Genomic DNA, 13,199 nt, shown 5'->3' on the forward strand with positions numbered 1-13,199 from the left:
ACATTTGACTAAGTGGAAAATTCTGTCCCAAAATTACACTGTACTTTTTCAGAATTCTCGCAACTATGTAAGTCTACTACTCACTATTACTGATTTCAGATGTTCGTTCTGTTCCCATCGCTTGGTAATATTGCTTGTAGAATTTTATACATCATTCCTTTAATCTAATTTTTAGGGGTTCGTTCCTCAATCTGTAAAAACAGAACCCTTATAGGACCTCTTCGTTGTCCGTTTGTGTGCACGACTCTTAAGAACTCTTTTTCTCAGAAAAATTTATGTCAGTTACTAAGCTCCACGGCCCCTTGGCGATGTAAAAATGGTAAGCTTCTAAGCTAACGCAATCAAAAGATACGGGCGTTTATGTTACATATTTTAATACTCGCGAAAGCACTCATCAAAACCTAAAGCGTGCTTCCCGTTTACTTAGAATCGTGAAATTCTACGAAGTTTCACAGTACAAGAAAAGGAAAAATCCGAAAATTAGTTATAGCACACGAACAAACATTTTTGTCTTTCTTTTTGCTCTTCTGTCTGTCCAATTTTTAAGACCTCTTTTTCTCCGGAACAGGTTGGCGTGTCAAGTTCAGATTTGTGTCACATATTGAAACCTATGTTCTCTTGGCGATGCAAAAAAACTGCAAGCTTGTAAGTCAACGCAATCAAAAGATTTGGTCATTCTGTCACATATTTGATAATCGCAGACTCACTCATCAAAAACTACAGGATACTTTCCGTTGACCTAGAATCATGAAATTCGGCAAGAAGCTGGGTTTCGCAGTACAGATAAAGTAAAAAAAATTATAATACATAAAAATATATTTTGCCATTTGAGCATTCATATTCATAATCCGTCAAAAGCATGGTAGACGATCATTACTCCACGCACGTGTAAAATGTAAGTTTTTGTTACTTTTTAGTAAGTACATAAAAAAGTTTTATTAAATATTCTGTATGTATATACCGCTTCCTTTTGTATGTCCAGGCTAGTTTCTGCGGTTACTGTAGAGATTTTGATACGGCCATGGAATTCTCTGGATCAGTATCTTGCCTGTATCGATTTCGATTAACAGTAAAAAAAAAAGTGTTGTGAATCTCGATTCCTTTTTTTCTTTATTATTATTTTTGTCACCTTATACAAAGGCGGGCTGTCAGCAGCAGAGTATGCCGCTCTTCAGCCGTGAGTTTGACAATAGGTATTACAGATAGGAGGCACAGAGAAAATAATCAAAACGGCGTCTCGATTCCCGGGATGGATGAACTATATACTTTTCACATACGTAATTAAGTTTGCGAGTGCTAGTTGCATTTGGCCAATTTTTTAATTCTCTTTGTCGTATTCTCTTACATTTATCCACATATATAGTCAATAAATTACAAATATCGTTGAAATAGTTCTAAATATTTTTACAGTCATCTAATGGCGAAGTAAGCTTACCCAGCAAAAAATTAATCATCGCGATGCGCACGAACAGATGAATCGTTAAGCCCTTAAAGATGTCGCAGCGATCGAGTCACGGGCTGAACTGCTCGCACTGCCTCTACGCGAGCAGAAAGCAGCAGCGGGCAGTGAGACATCTTTGTTTCAAGCGAATGTTCTACGTAAACGTGCATGAATGTAAGGAAGTGACAGCGTGGCAAAAAGGCACTGTGCCATTGCCACACGGATGTTAAGTTGCTGGATTTGTTGGCGTTTCGCGGAGGGCTGTTCAACGTGTCTACAAGCAGTGGTGTAACACATATGGTCATGATACACGACGTCAGAATTGCGGCCGGAAAAAGATTCTAACTGAAAATGGCCGGAGACGCGTTGCCCAGCGTGTGAATCAAAATCATTTCCAAACCTGACAGGTATTGCTGCAGGTGGTGAATGAAGGTCCACCCCAGTCTGCTAGCGAGAGAACATTGCGACGGGAACTTCAAGCAATGAACATCTGGAGTCGGTCACTTCACGAGAAGCTATTGCTCACACAGGCACATAAAGACAATAGCAAAGTTCGCCGGGCCGGAAGAATATGTGACTGGTTTTCTACACACTTCTCGATTGGCTTGTAAAATCATCTTGAACACCACAGAAAATCTGTGGGAACTGTTGGAACACTGGGTAAAACAGCGACATCTCCTTCTCCGCAATTTGGTGGAAATGCGTGACGAAATCCTCAGCGAGTGGCTTAACCTCGATGCAGCATATCTGCCAACCTTGTGGACTCACGATTTTATCAGATCCAGGGACGGAATTACACTGTATTAATTGATACTTGCTATTATTTCTCTATGGGTGACTAGTTCTACGTCTGGTGAGTTTATTCCAGTAGCCGGCCGGTGTGGCCGAGCGGTCCTAGGCGCTTGAGTCTGGAACCGCGCGACCGCTACGGTCGCAGGTTCGAATCCTGCCTCGGGCATGGATGTGTGTGATGTCCTTATGTTAGATAGGTTTAAATAGTTCTATGTCTAGGGGACTGATGGCCTCATATGTTAAGTCCCATAGTGCTCAGAGCCATTTGAACCATTTATTCCTATAAACAACGGAATCTTCAGCGAACCGTCTGGGACTGCTGTTACGCGATCTAATTTTATTAGTCCTACAACTTTGCTTCCGTCATTTCGCAATAGATGACAGTTGCAGAAATTGATGGTGCAGATGGTAGGTCGTAAGTGTCGTACAATAAGCCTTATTTGCAAGCATAATGCTATCAAAATATTAAAGCTATTTTCGTTTGAATATGTCAAACATACAAGCCCCGTTCTCGTCATTTGCGGGAAGCTTTAGTTTTCTACTGCAACATGAAGAATTCTGCGGCTGAGGCTCATAACATATTGAGTAAGATCTTTGGTGATCACCTGTTAGTGAAAGAACGTGCGAAGAATGGTTCCAGTGCTTCAAGAACGTTGATGGCCGGCATGGCGGTGAAAGAGAGGTTTCCGAAGCTGAAATCGAAGGTAACAATCACAGGAGATCGCTGTCGAAAGCAGTTGATGTATTTGACCCGAGCACTGAAAACAAAAGGCCACAATACAGCGATACACATGAAAAGGCGATTTTGCAACTTGACAGTGCTCGACCACCGTTCCTAGCAGAACTAGCTACTATGACCGATATCAGAACATGATGACACAGATCCCGAGGTTTTACTGTTTCTTACCTTACGCGAATGTCAGTCACTGAGAAACGCCGACGTTCACTCAAAACCACGTTGTTGAGAACCCTAAATATGGTTATCATCAACACAAATATCTGTACATTCACACAAAGTACTCGACGCAGCTTGCTAGACAGACCTTCAAAGAAACTTTGCGAAGACAGTATAATGTTAAAGATTACTGGTGTCTTGTAGGAGTTCAAGTCCCGATCGAATATACGATTTTAATCGGTCGCGGAGCCCATCCACCATCATGGCGAAACAATCATTCTGGAATACAACTCGCAAGGTGTGGTTAAACCAAGCTCTGCCACATTCTCTTGTGCAATCTTTATTGTGGTCCCTCTCTTTTGAGCCCAACCCGACGAATAATGATGGTAGATCGGGGAAAACCACCGTTCAGGTCGTGTTGTCGGCGGGGCCTGGGAGTTGCTTGCGCCTGATGTACTCTACTAGGAGCCTTGTAGGCTCAACACAAACCCTTAGCGTCATTACCTTTATTACTATTACCACAAGAATCCTTTCATTAGCAACTTTGAGCCAAGCACGAAATCAGTTACCTCTCTATTGTATTTCGTAGATAGTTTAGCAGGCTGGACATGGAGGTCTTAGTCTTAGTTTCTAGCTTTAACTTATCCTAATCTCTTCTAGTTAAGTTAGTTTTTAGGATGGTAGATGTTAGAGGCATGGTGAGCGATGGCCAGCGTCTTGAGGGTCATTCCAAGACCCGGGCAGCCGCCCACAAGCAGGTGACAGGCAATATTATACCTATCTCCTCTCTATTCAATTGTCTCCCTTCCTTCTTTCTAAATATTAATTCCGTTTTGTTTATTAATATCTCACTTGATTTTGTATTAGTTATAAGTTTTTCTAATGCTGCACAAAAAAAGATATCAAATTGATAAATAAATACAGCCCGCCTCCACGTGGCGGGACACGGGCAAGTGTATGAGTGAGGACGGGAGCCGGTGTGGTATTACTTCCAGTCACACCGGACCTCGGACCCAGTCACAGCGGCTAAGTGACAACATACGACCCACTATAAGAAATTAGACGGTGGGTCATAAAAAATAAGCAGCTAGTGAAAAAAAAGTGTGCAATAAATTATGGAAGCTAGTCTTTGTGCTGTCTGGAAATGGATCGTTAGTGAAAGTTAGTGCGAGAGCTCCAGAAAAGTCTTTTGAACCAAGACATCCACAACCATGTTCAGCTCATTTAAACAATTATGACCGAAGGGAATAATCCTAAATTGTAAAGCTGATGTATTTAATTCTTCATTCAGATGATAATAAACTCACAGTATATAAAAGAAATTTGTTCAGAGCACTTCTAGCGAAAGGCAAAGATCCAGGTTTGAGTCCCAATACACCCCCACTTTTCATTTTAATTCCAGGATGATACAATATTTTAGTAAAAATGAAATGAAATGTCGTGTGGCTAGGTCCTCCCGTCGGGTAGACCGGTCGCCTGGTGCAAATCTTTTTAGTTGACGCCACTTCGGCGAACGGCGCGAGATGATGGTCCGGGAATCGAACCACGGACAATATTTTAGTGTTTGGTTAAAACTAAACAAATTTGCAATACAGTGACAACGACTTTAGACTGCCGGCCGCGGTGGTCTCGCGGTTCTAGGCGAGCAGTCCGGAACCGTGCGACTGCTACGGTCGCAGGTTCGAATCCTGCCTCGGGCATGGATGTGTGTAATGTCCTTAGGTTAGTTAGGTTTAAGTAGTTCTAAGTTCTAGGGGACTAATGACCACAGCAGTTGAGTCCCATAGTGCTCAGAGCCATTTGACTTTAGACTGCTTGCTATTTCATAAGGCAGTAGTTGGAAGAAGTGGACAAGAACTATGACCATTATTTGTGAATTTTTTTAACCTTAGAAGCAACTGCACCATCAAGGCACTAGTTCTTATGCCTTTCATCGATTACCAGTTCAGGCCATTGCTTATTCAACAAGCGAAAAAGGATAAACGCTACAAGAAAATAACGAGGCACTTTTCTAAAATGGTTCGAGATGAAAGAATTCCCCTTCTGCTTACCCCAAAAACGGCCGACTTTCTGTAGCGAAGGTTGGCGTACATATTCCTGCGCTGGTTCGCAGCTTCCCAATGAATGAGTTCTGCGTTTGTCTCGTTTGTGTACTATATATGATCTGTGGGACGGACTATCTCTTGAATGTTCTCTGGTACGTTTCTGTTACTCCAAGGAATAGGTATTAAAATCAGTAACTTAATTATTTGTTAAAATAAAAAGATCGCCATACAATGATATATTTTCCACGTATCAAAAAGCAAGTTTGCACAGTAAAATTTTATACCACATCGCATTGTTGCTGCGTTAACATATTGTTAGGCGCACGAATTTGTTGGTATTCATCCTGATAAGAACTGTTACATTCAATTAGCTCAACCTGACTACTGTTTTGTCTTTTTGCTAGTCAATATCTTCCATTTAACAGTTCACTATATTTGTGCCATAATCGATTAAGGGCACTTAAAAAAAAGATAGCGAATGTACTTGACAAGTTTACTAACTTTATACATGTACAACTTCTGACAATCGTCGCTGAAGCACCTGCGACAATATGTCTCATCTTTTCAAGCATATCCAGAACACACAAAAAAATATTTATGTAAAAATTTGTCTTAATACACAAATATGATGTAGCTGTGTCGTCGTCCACGTGGAAAAGTTGTCTTTGTTAAGGTGATAATACGTAGGTTTAGGTCCCTCTGGAAACAGAATTGCTACGTCCTAATGCATATTCGTTTCTATGAAATTTTCTGAGTCTCAGTTGGTCGTCACATGCCGGAAAATCATGTGTTGTAGAAAGATTGAACGCGTGGCGGTTCTCATGTTTTAGAAGGCTGTGGACGGCACGTCGCTTGACAAGCTTAATAACAGAGGGCAGCACGGTATTTCCAGTTTGACGTCAGCTGGTGTGCGTTGTGTTTGTGTGCCGTTCTTTCGTATATTGTGATTTTTTTGTGAGCATTGTTTTAATAAAGAGCGTATTTAAGAACTTTCCGAAGAATTTTGTGTGCTTAACGACATAGGTACAACTGCTTCGTCATGGAGAAAAAGAAATCTTCCAAGGAAAAGCGGAGGTAAGTTCAAGTTGTTTATGGCTGCTCGTGTATTAAAGTAGGTCAATTCGTGAATTTCCGCAACATTGCAGCCGGTTCCGTGGCTTCTACGTTTCCGTAAAAGATCAAGCCTACAAGAATTTAATAAGCTGATGTAATTGTGTGCATAGGTTCTGTCATGATAAGAGAGTGTTGTATACATAACTTACCATAACCTTATGAGAAAGCAACTTTACTAACAGTAAACATATGTGAACTGTCTAACTTCTGAAGCAAATCCTGTTGGACTACAGCTTTTACATTCTAATGAGAGATTCTTGGAGGTCGCCTGTTTTATTTTGAATTGCTATATCTTATTCCCTCGCTGAAATATGTCTACTATAGTGAGTGCATCATATTTGTAGCTCCTTAGAGACGTGTTTTTTTGGATTGATTAAGTGTCCTTGTAATGTACTGAGTATGAATAATGATGTTTTAGTTAATTCTTGTATATGTGAGAGAATGTTTTTCCGATGACAGTGTTCAGAACAGCGCATATGTCTGCAGCTAATCTGTCAGGGAGATGCAGAGTAATATTGGGCTCTTAGACTGTGTCTTACGATTATACTTTTTTATAAACATTGTTATTGTCTGCTTACTACATATGTTTTTGTCAATGGTTTGTTGTCACCACCTGGAGAAGTTAAAATTTTGTTGTGTGCACAGAACAGACTACACGTGTTTGCAGGCAACCTTCGTTTCGCTTAATCTGAACTACGTTATAGAATGTGTTATTGTTTTCTTGCACTTGAAATCATAAATTCACTGCTGTTCATTAGACTACTAGTTGACAAGGTCAAGAAGGTCACTTAATCGGTAGCACTAATACAAATCATTACGAATATTGCAATCGGATGTTACCATCTCGTAAAACTTTCCATGTAATTATATTTACCTCCGTACGCAATCACGTGCGGTATGTATGGTAGTGGCGGACAATTCACCAGCTGGTCGGTTCCCAATTTGTTATGCATGCATTGTTTAGTGAGTGCTGTAAATTTGCACTTAACAGCCTGTAAAAGCGTGTTCTCTGTTTTACTTCCCAACAGCATTGTATACTTCCTATTTTTGTCTTAATTGATTTTGCTGTTAGAAGTGGTTGTTTATGAGGTTCACTTCTGAAAGAAAATGTTGAAGTATGAACGCGCAAAATTATGCCGTGTTTAGTTAAAGATCTACCTGCCGTTTCACTTCTTTGTTTTTATCTTGAGTTAAAATTGATTTAAGGTTGTGATAGGGTTAACAACACTACAGTTTATTTTTCGCTTCCTTGCTTGTAATGCATACTATGGGCTCAGTTTCTAGAGGCAAAGGTTGTCATGGAACAATTGAAGGGACGAGTAACCAGTAACGTACAGACAACAGTTTATCAAGACCTCATAGAGCTTTTCGTCAATATATGTAAAATTTAAAATAGGTATGTTCACAGTTTACTGAAAAATGAACCTCAGAAAATCTTTCTCAAGCTAGTAGGGTACAAATAAAAGTGATTTATAAAAATGTGTTGCTTACATTTGTGATTGATCATGCAAGTAAGGATGTTTCACTTTTCATGTTATCGTGAACCATGAAACTTCTAGCCCGTTGTTTACAAAACGATCAAAGTTTGTTTTCATAAAAGCGTTTTTATAATTTGAATTAGAAAAGAAAACAACGTACCTCAAGCTACTTCCAGGTTGCGCCAAATGACTAGCTTCGGTAGAATAGACTTTTTTGTGGAGCCAATTTAACAGGGCAGACGCCAGTTCTTCTACTTGATGAGTAGAAGCTACTACTTATGCACCCAGAGTCTATAGTTGGGAATGATAAGGCTATCCAATGACGTTCGTGACAGATAAGATAAATATCTTCATGATCACACCTATAGTTATCGACTTCTTATCGTTTGTTATTCGCGAAACAGTTTATTTACGTGTTACTGTGTGGAATTATGTTTCTAAAAGTTATATTAAAAAATAAATGTGTTTTAGGGCCTTTCAGACGTTCAGGGGTGTTTTCTACCTTTTTGCCTAGATAAGCTCACTCATAGACGTGATCCTTTTGTCTGCCGATAAGGCGTTGTAGCACTGTTCTGAGCTTGCAATATTAGTTTCAATTTGAAAGATGAATAACAAGTACTATCACGTTTCGGATTTGTCAAATCTTCAGCTGGAGTTAGATGGGATGTGGATGATTGGCAATGGTGTGGCATAGTTTTCACGTGCTGCATTAAATAGTTCTTTATGTAGTGTAAATTATCCAGAGCATGGATGCGATGTATCTTTCTCGCCAACCTTTCTTAATTTCATGTGCGAAAACATTGTCAGTCATTTAGCTATTTTAGGCTACGTTATTACATGTGAGATGGAATATGGCATGCAAAGGGACATAGTATACGCAGAAACTTAATAAATGTTTTTGATTGTGATTGTATTGGTTTGCTTTTGTCGGCCCTGTTCATATACGGTTCTACGCAGAACAGGTGCTAAATCATGAATCTAACATATGTCATAGTGTACGAAGTTATTGTTGTAGATATAAATTGTTTTTGTTGAGGTCCAGTTAACTTGAAAACACACTACTTTCTAACCAAAATTAATCATTTTTCTGTTATATTTTTTAGTATCACAGTTTTAAAAAAAGCATCTCACGCCAAGAACTCGCAATCGTATTCAATGACTTTGTCTCAATGCCTAGGGCAGCATAGAGTTTTTAATGAAATGAGATTTTCAACATATTGTATGAAAACCATCCAAAATGACCCAAACGCTCTTTGAAATTATTACTCTGATCCCGGTTTTTTCATGGCTAGTGGTTTAGCAGTTAACATACTGGACACATGTTCACTCATTCTGATGTCGATTTTCAGTGGTTTTCTTTATCGATTAAAGTGACTGCTGGGATGGTTCCTTTCAAATGGACGCGACGTTTCTCATTCCTCTGGAATGGATCCTTTGAAACGGACGCGACCTTTTTCTTTTCTCGTCCAGTCCGACACCGTGTTCTGTTCCAGAATGACGTCAAGTCAAACACTTTTCTTCCTTTGCTTCTTGATAACACTGCAGTCCCTTCATACGTTACGTCAATGGATATTGACTCTCAGCATGTGTCTAATCTAACCTGTTCGTATTTATTTTATTGTTATAAATTCTCTACGTCGCGTGTTTTGTCGTTTTGGGAAAAGGACATTAAAAATGTAAAAAAAAAGATTAAAAATATTGCAAATATTGGGTACAAGAAGAAAATGTATTTCAGCTCTATTATGATGAGCATTTTTAAAGTAAGATGACGGTACTGAAGTAAACAATTATTTGACCTTTACGTGACATGTTCTTCTTACTCGAGCATCTTCTCACTTAAAGTCAATGGAACGGTAAAGCTTATCCACCGACCTACGTGTAGTCACTCATTACATACGGTGAAAAGAATTATCTGGAAGGAATTTATTTTCGAAGTAAAATTTATAGATTGGGTGGGGACAGAATATGGTGCAAACAATGAAAGTATACGGGGTAGTCAAATGAAAACGAGTACATTTATCCCATGGGCCTACATTTAGCCAAGTGTTTCTTTCTGCACTACTGTTTTGCTGGGAAGCTCTTACACATTCTCCATACAGTCCCGATTTCCATACATTTGGAACTATTGACTAAAGACATTCGTGGCTGTCAATTTGCTTTGGTGTACTCTTTGGTACAATATTGGTTCCACAATCAAGTGCAGACATTTTTCTATGAAGGCACCTCACAGTGGGTTAAATTAATTACAGTTATGGCGTATTCCTTTGAAATAATATTTATTGTACTTACTTTTCTCGTTAATCACATTGACTGCCCCATATGTGATGGGTGTTGGCGCCGAGGTTGTTTGTGACGGCTATTGTACAAGGACATTGCAAATTTCCTGTGCAACATGTATTTGTGAATACAGGTAATACTCGCGAAGAAAAATCCAAACTCATCAACTATGGACATCTAAAACGAATCAGCACATGCTGGGTAGCAATCCAGAAATCGCCGTTTGAAAAGAAAAACGTATCACCGATAATTAAGAATCTTTATGCAGTGGCCCTTCTTAAGCATCACCTTAAGTATCTTCAAGTATACCTTAATTGGATGGTGGTAGAGAGACCGCAGGAGGAGTAAAGGATGGTTTGATGAAGGCTGCCTAACGCAACTGCAAATTGCAATGTGTTACAACAGACAGACAGTACATTTCGAACGTGTGGAGTAGATAATGGTTTGACTCGATGAGAGTTGATGTTCCTATTAGGAAATAATGGGGCCATAACAGAGGTTTATGCTAGTAAAGATTGGACTACATAAATCGAATAACTAAGGACGTCGGTTGTAAATGCTGTTGTGAGAAAGAGGCTGGCACGAGAGATGAAGTCTCAGCGAACAGCTCAATCCGGTCAGAAGACTAATGGCCCCCAAATAATAATAATAGTTTACATAAATACATACATAAAAACCACTAAGTCAAAAATATATTTATAAATAACGTTTAGTCATGTGCAATACATTCCTTGGCTTGTCTGTCTCTGATTGACTGAACATTATTTATAAATTTTGTATTTTTCACATTGGATTTTTTGACTTACAGTTTGTTCGTGCTGTTAGCAAAAATCAGACATATGCTTCCTTTCGCAGAGGCGCTCATGTTCTCTTTCTACGCATCTGCCCTCTCCTTAGCGTTTAAGGAGAGTATGGATTTTTTTTCGGATTATTATCTACCAATAACATTTGCAATTTTCCCAATAAAATGGTATACAAATCATTTATGAGCTCGAATGGGAAGTTTTTTTAAAAGTCATCTAATTAAAAACCTTACATGCATTACTTCAAGGTAAGATAAAGTCGGTAACTATTTACATAGAGTGCTGTGGGTTACAGTATTACAAAGGCGAAATTATGTTGATTTATTGGTGGCTCTGTCGATAGCAATATGGTAGCTATTCATAATGTAAGCTCATGTAGTATCTAGAAGATCTAAGAATCCTACAGCTACAGCGACTGGTGTCGAGACCGGAAAGATAATCGAATTCCAGATTCTGAGAAAATATTGTTATAACTGTAAATCAGTGAAGTAAACAGAACGTACCTGTGATAGGAACTATGAAAAAACAAGTGGTGCAGCTCTTGAAATTTTCAGTCGGTCCTTGAATGATGCGAGTGTTTGTTATTCTATGTTCTTGTGTGGTGGGGAATCAAAGGTATACAACAGTGTAGTAGCAGCTCGGCCATGTGGTGATAAGATTATCAAAAAGCAGGTATGTGATGCTCACGTCCGGGAGAGGATCTCCACTGGGTAAGGAAGTTGAAACTGACAAGTTTGAGAAACAACAAACCTTCTGATTGTAAAAGGGGTGGGCAGGCAGAATTATTGATGAATTGCAACAGTACTGTGGGACGAGCATTAGGATTGACACGGATTATTTGTTTAGAATGCGGCAGGCATTGTGGGCTACATTGTTCCTCAAACTGTCAACAAATGGGAAATCAATATATCAACTTTGCCTCCCGTACAAAATTGATGGTAAGTAACGCAACGCCCAACATTCAGACACTTCATAGAGCCAGAAACATTCCGCTCCAGCTGCAGTCATGGAAATTACAAATCCCATTTACAGAGATTTGGCACATTCTCACTTCTTGAAGAGTGTATGGGCAGACGCAGAATCTAAATAAGTCTTTCAAAAACTCATACGGACTCACATACCAAAAAAATGTTTTTGTTGGGAGGCAGACGCTAAGATGCCGGGTCTGGGGGTCTTTTATTGCTTTTAATGATGGCTCTCCCAGGGCTGTCAGTAGTTCTGACGGGATGTCGTCTACTCCAAGGGCCGTGTTTCGACGTAGGTCTTCCAGTGGTCTATCAAATTCTCCTCGCAGGATCATATAACACCTTCATCTGAGTCCGCTTCCATTTCTATAATATTGCCGTCAAGTCCGTCTACCTTGTATAGCCCTATATATTCCGTCCACCTTTCAGCTTTCCCTTATTTGCGTAGTAATTGTTTTCCATATGAACTCTTGATATTCATACAGTTCTTCCTTTTTCTCCAAAAGTCTCACTAATTTTCCTGTGGGTGGTATCTAATTTTCCTCGGACAAAAATGTTTCTAAAGCCTTACATTGGGCGTCTAGCAACTCCTACAATCTCTCTTTATAGATTTTGTATCCCCTTTCACCTGCTTCATTTTTGGAACGAAATTATTTCTGAAACATGGACCTATAAAAGTGGGCCCATATTTACCACTTTTAATATTAATAAATAATTTCACTTTGTAGAACAACAAAAAACTAACTGAGTAGCACACGTTCCCACACTGTCGACATACATGTTTCCTTAAAGATTTTGATGAAGGATTTATGTCAAATTCATATTAGACGAGTTTAAGGGATAGGTTTGCTTGCACCACCATTGAAAATATAATTGGTACGCCAATACGGCCGACTTCTGTCATGCCCACGCGTGTTTCATTTTCGTTACATTGATTAACAAATTTTTTTTATACTCTCAATCCGTATTCTGTACTCATTTTACTGTTCATTCCATTCAGCAGAGCATGTAATTCTTCTTCACTTTCATTCAGGATAGCAATGTCATCAACGAATCGTATCATTGATATACTAACACCTTAAATTTTAATAGCTCTCCTGAACCTTTCTTTTATTTCCATCATTGCTTGTTCTATGTACAGATTGAACAGAAGGGGGAAAGATTACATCCCTGCCCTACAATATTTTTAATCCGAGCACGTCTTTCTTGGTTGTCTACTCTTGGTTCAAATGGCTCTGCCACTGTGGCCGGCTGTCTACTCTTATTATTCCCTCTTGGCTCTTGTACATATTGTATATTACCCCTGTCTCCCTATAGCTTACCCCTATTTTTCTCAGAATTTCGAACATCTTGCACCATTTTACATTGCTGAACGCTTTTTTCGAGCTCG

General features: G+C 39.3%; 2 protein-coding genes across 2 annotated transcripts in view; one reads left to right on the plus strand and one right to left on the minus strand.

The window, feature by feature from the left end:
- LOC126348796 (uncharacterized) overlaps positions 1-5,277 on the minus strand; it is a 185,828-nt gene extending 180,551 nt beyond the window's left edge. The window contains exon 1 of the mRNA XM_050002385.1: positions 5,180-5,277. Within this exon, the coding sequence (XP_049858342.1) occupies positions 5,180-5,221 (42 nt within the window). The 5' untranslated portion in view covers positions 5,222-5,277. The remainder of the gene's footprint in view (positions 1-5,179) is intronic.
- A 579-nt stretch (positions 5,278-5,856) lies between these two features.
- The window catches only part of LOC126348760 (protein similar-like), a 663,779-nt gene continuing 656,436 nt past the window's right edge, over positions 5,857-13,199 (plus strand). Inside the window, exon 1 of the mRNA XM_050002384.1 lies at positions 5,857-6,247. Within this exon, the coding sequence (XP_049858341.1) occupies positions 6,213-6,247 (35 nt within the window). The 5' untranslated portion in view covers positions 5,857-6,212. The remainder of the gene's footprint in view (positions 6,248-13,199) is intronic.

Source organism: Schistocerca gregaria, chromosome 1, assembly GCF_023897955.1.
Source record: "Schistocerca gregaria isolate iqSchGreg1 chromosome 1, iqSchGreg1.2, whole genome shotgun sequence".
NCBI lineage: Eukaryota > Metazoa > Arthropoda > Insecta > Orthoptera > Acrididae > Schistocerca > Schistocerca gregaria.